This window comes from Anarrhichthys ocellatus, unplaced genomic scaffold (genome assembly GCF_004355925.1).
Source record: "Anarrhichthys ocellatus isolate YVR2014 unplaced genomic scaffold, GSC_Weel_1.0 scaffold81, whole genome shotgun sequence".
NCBI lineage: Eukaryota > Metazoa > Chordata > Actinopteri > Perciformes > Anarhichadidae > Anarrhichthys > Anarrhichthys ocellatus.
Window position 1 is genome coordinate 528566 of NW_022280111.1, and position 7716 is coordinate 536281.

Here is a 7716-nt window from a genome sequence, read left to right on the forward strand (position 1 = left end):
TGTTAAAGCTATACGGAAAGTCTGTTAATCTGGCCAAGAGAGACCTCTGGAAATATTCATAAGACATAGGAGAGAGAGAGAAAAAAAAGACAGTCTGACAAGATTAAAAAGGCATCTCTATTAATACTGACTTGGGATATGGGAAAAGAGGGAAGACATGAGAATATACGAGGTCGCTGCCGCTTCCTGAGCCTTGAACTCTCTTGAACCCTTGAGTCTCTAGGCTCATCCAAATACCAAGAGGAACCTGAAACCTGCTCCCTGTTCTGTATGATCCGTTGTGACATGAGGGCTGCCCTTATCAACACTGATTAACATCACCAGCTTCACCAGTGACTCACACAGCTGTTTAGTATCTAGAAGTCTGCTCTGAAGATTAGCCACGCTTCATGCTGTAACGATACAGAAGAGGAAGCATGATGTCAGATAAAAGAGTGGCGCACTTACAAAAAAAAAGCGAGCGAGACCAAGTTCACTTATAAGACCTGAAATGACTGAAGATGGCCAAACACTTCCACAGTTTCATTTTGTTTTCCGTCTCTCACTCTCTCACACACACACACACACACACACACACTTTAGAAATAAAAAGTAATCTGTCTTCATGGACAATTGTATGAAATTTAACTAGAAATGCATATTTACAGACTGGAGCTCACACTGAGTGTGTGTGCGCACTGTGTTTGTCCAGCTGTCAAGGGGATGTTGCAAAGGTCAGGATGACTCGGTGTCGGCGGGCAGGTCAACCCAGCTGCACCAGGTCATTAAGAGCTGTTCACCTCACTCAGACCAGAGCGTCCCGCCTCTCAACTAGAGGGGCTCCTGTCAGTCAAGCTGTCCAGTCAAGACACGCTACCTGTCTTCCCCTGGAGACAGTCTTAGATAAACACTCATCATTACTTCCCCTTTGACTTTGAGATTAAAAAATGACTGTGTCAGAACTGTTTCTAATCTCCAAATTGCATCTAACTGATGAGATGAGAAAATAATTAGGACGGTTATAATACGTTTGTAATAAGTTATAATAAGTATTTTAACTAAGGCTTGGATTAGGTATTGTGTTGCGGTAAGTTTGTATTGGAATACTGGGGAATGACTGTTAATATGGTTTCCTGTAGCTTATAGTGTGTGTGAGAGAGCTGCAGTTTTATGAGAACACCTCAACAGTGCCACCAAGTGGAAAACAGCAGTACACAACAGTCAACATTGTTTTGGCAGCAACTTTTTTCCCATGTGTGTGTGTGTGTGTGTGTGTGTTACAGATGCTCACCCAGTGGGTCGCTCTGGCTCGCTGCTGTCGGCGCATTTGAACGTGACCCTCCTGGCTGCAGAGGTGGCGGTGACAGGGGACACCTGGGCACCTGGGCCCCTCTGGGCTCCCGTTTGTCCCGCTCTGATCAAGTGGTTCTCCTCCTCCTCCAGCAGCGCTCGGAATGAGCACGAGGAGGGCGGGGACTGGACTGCTGTTGCCCTGCAGGTTGAAGCAAAACGACACAGAGAAAGAAAGAGCATGTATGACACATGGATTCATGATAAAAGTAAAAAGTTTATTTTTTTTTTTGCACTGGAGCAGTTGGGCTCAAGGGCACTTCAGTGGTGGTAATGAGGGAGGGGCATGCCTTACTTTTCACTTTCCTCACCCAGATTTAGACCTGCCGGTCCGGGGGATTGCACCGACCGACAAGCTTGCTTCTCCAACCATAATATATTGTGTAAATCCCTACAAAGCTGTGGCACTCTTAAATGTGAAGCAGGCGAGGGAGGAGGATCTACTGTCAACGGGTACCATTATTTCGTGGCCAGCAGAGGGGGCCATGAGCTATAACGCTCTAGAATGGATGTGCAGATTCTTCCACCCTTAACAGCAATGACAACTTGTACATGCAAAGCTTCATTTAAGTTTATTAAAGTTTATTGTCGCCTGTAAACCGCAAACAACTCGCTGAAAGATGCTAAAGTTGAGGGGAACTGTAGTTGGGTGATAATTCTCTTGGGGTTTGTTATTTACAACAAACACAAAGTCTGTACAAAAATACTTTCCAGCCTTGCAGCTTTAAAACTAACTGACACATTGGCGACGAGCTGTGAACTCATAAACAGGAACCAGGAAGTTATTTCTTGACAGCTGTGTGTAGTGGACAGTAGTGATCTTCATAATTGGGCTCACTCACCAGGCCTTCACACTGCTTTTTGACGGGGTGACTGCGGGGGTTAGTTTGGATGCGGTGGACTCCACACTGGCCTCCTTGTTGGCCATGGCCAACATCTTCCTCTGCTTCTGGGACAGTTTGGTGGGAACAGGGGAGTGCTTGATGCTGGTGCTGACACTGCAGGCAGGAGGAAAAATGTGTGCTGTTAGCTGAAGTGAATAACATTAAACAAATAAGGTTCACTAATGTGGCAGTAGTGCTGTCCTTCAGACGGGGCAATAGGACGAACTGCATCACATTTTATAAATAAAGCAACAGTTCAACTGTACTTTTGCCATCACTGCCTCCGATTAACGAGACAGTCTAAATTATTTGTTTGTAAATAAGAGTAAAAATAAAGTGGACGTCGCGCACCTTCCAGGGCTTTTAGGAGTTGCTCCGAGGGTCTGCAGAGAGTTGGCCTCCATGTCCATGATGGTCCTCAGATCCAGGACTGGGGCGGGACGAGCAGGACTGCAGATTGTAATAACACAGTCACACATAGTACCTAGAACATGCAGCTCAGATTTCAAACCTGCTTTTCAGTGTTCTATCTACAGTATATAGTTCAAGGAGGAGGAGAGGAAAAACCAAACACGACTGTAAAACAGAAGTTTTTTAAATTTAGGATCATTAAGTGCATCTTACCAGGGAAGGACCTGGGGGATGGTTCGTGGAGCAGAGTTGGGGGGAGCTGGGAGGGGCTCCCTCAGGGAGGTCGGGGTGCTGGGTGGAGTCTTTATCATCTGCAGGGAGAGATGGTTTTCAGTCAGATGATAAACAACAATTTTATCTCTCATCTGTCTTTTTTGAGCATTACATCCATCATTCAATTCCTTGTAGTCACATTCCTTTAATTATCCAATGTGGTGAAAACAATAGCAAATGGTTAAGTATGACTTTGTGTAGTACTTTTAAACGACCCATAGAAGGCAGCACAATTACAAGCAGAGTAGTACTTGGACGTGCACAGAGCTATAAAAAAAATTCCCCCAAATAACGAATCATCTGTTGTATATGTGATTGTAGCGGTGGTCAGACGTTAACCTCGGGTCTGTCATGGAAGACGGGGGACTGGATGTCTCTGGGACTGCCCACCCCCACGTAGCTGCCCTCTGAGTCAGATGTGAGCAGAGACTCTGTTGAGTTCGCCCTGACTGACTTTACCAGACACGGGGAGACCGCTGAGAGGACAGAGAGAGTGTGTGTTAGTGGAATGAGTACATACTGTATTACCCCACAACAGCCTGACAGTTTATAAAGGCGCTGATGTTTGAGCATACCTGCAGCAGGGGGACTGTGAATGATACCAGAGAGAGTGTAGCCTCCTGAGCTGTCAGAGCGCCGCCGTGGTTTCTTTTTAGCCTTCATCTTGGCCTTCTTTAACAGGATTTCCCTGGGGGGGGGGGGGGGGGGGTGTAATGTGGTACAATCATTAGCAGGCATCTGCAAGGACTTGCACACAGCCTGGTAAGCTCCTGCTTCCCTTCAGGGTCCATTTATTGGCAGAAATGGCATATCATATTCATTATTGTGTTTTCTTTGGTGTATAATCAGCTTTCGTTAGCTTAGTATGGGTCTTTAATCTCTACACGGGGAGCAGGTCCTCTTCATGGAGTCCACCTGTTGCACCGCCATGTTGCTTTATTACATTACTTGAAGGCCACTGTCGTTCTCCCACACGCATGTAAAGGAGGAGTGAGTGGAGGGGAATTCAGTTGTTTGCAATCTGCAACCTCACCACCAGATTTCAGTAAATCCTACACACTGCTTCTTCAACTTTCGGTCTACAATCAAAACTGAATTTATTATTTTCTGGCAAGAAGAAATGATGAGTTTTGTTTTACAGCGAATATGAAAATACAGAACTCTGCACAGCAGCCAAATCAGGAAACAGACACAATGAGAGTCTACATGGAGGTACTGAACATCTCCGTTTGTGTACCTGCAGGAGTGATCCAGTTCTGCTTCTGGTTTGGGGCTGAACGCTGAGTCCAAATACTCATCCTCATACACACCGAGGTCCGGGGCGCCAGGATACGGAGTGATAATCCTCCTCTGCATGGCTGGGATCTGAAATGAAAACAAACAAACCATGTACAGATTGACATTAAGATATGAGAACCAAGACTGACTTGGTGCAATCATGATATTTGACTATATTTCAAAACAAAGCACATATTGCATTGGCAATTACACAGAAAAAAATCCAATAAGTATTAAGGTATCAGAGGTTGGATCCAGCTGTGAGTTATACAACAAACTAAATTACAGTTGCTTTAGGTTTTCCCCAAATCACCTTTTTCCAAGACAAAAAGTTGCTTGTGACTACATTTTAGTGAAGCTGGTGAGATGGTTTTCTTAAAGTCTGAGAACTTTCACTTTGGAAACTGAAAGATTGAGCTGTGTACGATTCAGATCTATGACTTCCAAGAAGTTGTTTCATAGAAATGCATTTTAATTGTTATTTTATCTTTAAAAATCGAAATCAAAGTCACACAATAAGCAAACATCGAAGTAACGGAAAGGATGGTGCATATTGGGATGTTTCTAGGGGTGACTCACCATCCTCCTGTAGGCTGCAGAAAGCTCCACGAGCACTTCATCACTAAGAATATCCAGCGCTCTGAGGGAAAAGGAGCAGACAGACAGACAAACGAGAAAGAGATATGTTTAGCTCTGTCCTACGGGGGCAAGTATTTATCCTGCTGTACACAGTATATCAAAATGTACACAACTTTACTGATAAATACTTGAGATAATCTTAAGACCAATGTATACTTTTGAAGTTATAGTGAACACTTTGTAGCACTGCGTTTGCTGAAATGCTCCGAAGCGCATAATAAAAGATCATTTTTAGTCCAGTTGAGGTTATTTCTTGCGATTCTCACTTTGACTCCAGCAGGGCGGCCATGTTGACCACTATGAACTGGAGACAGGAGAGTTTAAGCTGCTCCGCGTTGTATATGGTGGCAAACTCCAGCAGCTCTGCGCCATTCTTCAGAGTCACTGAGGGGAGCAAAACAAGCAGCGGCATTCACAGGAAATCATTTCAAAGAAGAAGATTCCCTAATTCCCCATTTGTAAAAAATGTGCTGCAGTGACAGAGTAACACAAGGGACAGCAGTCCGTGAGTAACCCCCAGAATGCATGACGACGAAACCTTCTTTCACTATGCTTTGAGTGGAACTTTTTTTGCTGCGTCATTACCATTCATATCTATACAACCAATGTGTTTATGATTTAAAAAAAAAGATTTACTGAAGATAAAAAAAAAAAAAAAAAAAAAAAAAAAAAAAAACTACCGTTACACGTAAAAGTCCTGCATTCAAAATGTTTCTTCAAAAAAATGTTTTAGAATCGAAATACACTTAATTAAAGTAGCAAACGTAACAGTATACTCGTTATGCAGAAGTAGCCTAACTGGTAACTAATAAGGTCAGATAAATGAAGTGAAGTTTAAAGTAAAATATCTCCCTCTGAGATGTAGAGGACTAGAAGTATAAAGTTATATAAAATGGAAATAGTAAAGTACAACTACCTCAGATTTGTACTTGAGTACAGTACTTGAGTAGCCTAAATGTAACAAGAGCGCAATGTTCTTTATAGCTCTCACTTCTTAACTTTTAATAACATTTGTAGATTAAACTTCCAAATGTGATGCCCTAGAGGGTTCGAAGTCAAACCCACTACAGTCTCACACAATCCTGTGGGAGACACTGCATCAAATTGTGATTTTCATGACATGAATGCAGTATTATTTCAAGATAAAAGGAAAGAATTGAAGGGCAAAGTAAATGACGAATGAAATGAGAAATGAGATTAAAAGACAAGCGCAGCATACAGTTCTCGGTGACGGCGACCTCGCACATCTCCTTCAGTCGTGTGATGAGCAGCTGGTCGGCCACAACCAACACGTTGCAGACAAACTCCACATTCAAAGACTCTGTCGGGCAAAAGACAGAACAATGCGTCCTCTCAATACTATTTCATGCAAATTCGGCAACAAGCCATAAAAGATCGTAATTTGCGGGATCAACGTGAAACTTGAGAAGTCACCTTTAATGGTGTGGGACTCATCCGTGTAGATGTACTCTAGAATGACCTGCAGAATCTCTGAGCTGATGGGCATCTCCAGTGCAGAGCAGGAGGTGGCCTGAGGGGGCGCAAGTCAACATGATTATCCGTGGCGATATCGTTACGTCCACAAAAATCAATTGCAAGCATTGCGACCGGTGAAAACGCTGGTTAATGAATAAGGCAGTACCTCAATCCAGGGGTTTCCAAGCATACTATTGAAGTATTCTGAAACAAAAGTAAAAACATTTCACTTTCTGTAAGTCCAAAACATCCAACGGCCATCACACTTTAAAAAGTTGCTTCAACACACAGGAGGCTATTATTTGAAGAGCCCAAATAGATCTTTGCTGGGGGGTTCCATGAGGACACACGTGCTAATGTTTGACATAAACGTTTGCCGCCAGTATGAATGAATGACAACGTCTGCGATTGGTTGGTTGGTTGATGACGGGTTTGACCTTACTTAGTCTGGCACAGAGGACACTCTTGTGACATGGAAACTCTTTACCCTCTTCAGATTTCAGAGTAACATCACAAAGATAGGAGCTGTACGGACAGAAGAAAGAGAGAGAGATTCAAGAGAGTCAAGTCCCATTATTTGCCATCTCATCTATAGCTACAGCTGATATTGTATACACTCATAAACGCACCCTTTTTTCTGGTAGAACTTGGGCTTGTTGCCAGTTTTCTTGTTTATAACGTTGATCTTTCCACTTTCATATTTGACTCCGTCCAGTCTGTGAAGGATCAGAGAGAGAGCATGAATGAGGAGAAATGACACCACATCTGGTTTTGCGTCGGGGGATTGAGAGCACAACTCTCGGTCTCTCACCGTGCAGACAGGCTCCCCAGGCCCAGCTTCTTTGCAACACCCTGCAGTGTTTTCACTGGGTTGGCCCCTCCCTCGTTGGCCCCGGCCTTGTCCCCTTTACCTCCTTTCCCCCTCTTGCCAGGCTTGGCGCACTTGCTCTTGGCCTTGTCCCCATCTCCTTTTGCTGCGGGGGGAAGGGAGCGGTACCCCTCGAGGGCCGAGCGGCCTCTCAGGCTCAGGTCCTGCAGGCTGCTGATAAGCCTCTCCTGTTCAAAGTCCTGGCCACGGCAACAGAGACAGTGGAGCAGCTGAGTCAGAGGCTCAGTTCTTCAAGGCTAACACAAATACTTAAAGCAATAGTGTATGTATGTATGTATGTATGTATGTACGTATGTACATACATACATACATACATATATACATATATACATACATACATACATATATACATACATATATACATACATACATACATACATACATACATACATACATACATACACATACATACATACATACATACATATACACATATATATACACATATATACATACATACATACATATACACATATATATACATATATACATATACACATATATATACATATATATATATACACATATATATACATA

At 43.3% G+C, this 7716-nt stretch overlaps 1 protein-coding gene across 1 annotated transcript in view; it reads right to left on the reverse strand.

The window, feature by feature from the left end:
• Window positions 1-7716, reverse strand: part of ibtk (inhibitor of Bruton agammaglobulinemia tyrosine kinase) — a 44362-nt gene that overhangs the window by 2761 nt on the left and 33885 nt on the right. The window contains exons 13-27 of the mRNA XM_031874497.1: window positions 7102-7358; window positions 6920-7006; window positions 6733-6815; window positions 6457-6494; window positions 6249-6345; window positions 6034-6135; window positions 5081-5198; window positions 4755-4815; window positions 4135-4262; window positions 3473-3585; window positions 3237-3373; window positions 2838-2935; window positions 2565-2663; window positions 2172-2327; window positions 1271-1471 (exon numbers count right to left, since the gene is read on the reverse strand). Of these exons, the coding sequence (XP_031730357.1) occupies window positions 1271-1471; window positions 2172-2327; window positions 2565-2663; window positions 2838-2935; window positions 3237-3373; window positions 3473-3585; window positions 4135-4262; window positions 4755-4815; window positions 5081-5198; window positions 6034-6135; window positions 6249-6345; window positions 6457-6494; window positions 6733-6815; window positions 6920-7006; window positions 7102-7358 (1775 nt within the window). The remainder of the gene's footprint in view (window positions 1-1270; window positions 1472-2171; window positions 2328-2564; window positions 2664-2837; window positions 2936-3236; window positions 3374-3472; window positions 3586-4134; window positions 4263-4754; window positions 4816-5080; window positions 5199-6033; window positions 6136-6248; window positions 6346-6456; window positions 6495-6732; window positions 6816-6919; window positions 7007-7101; window positions 7359-7716) is intronic.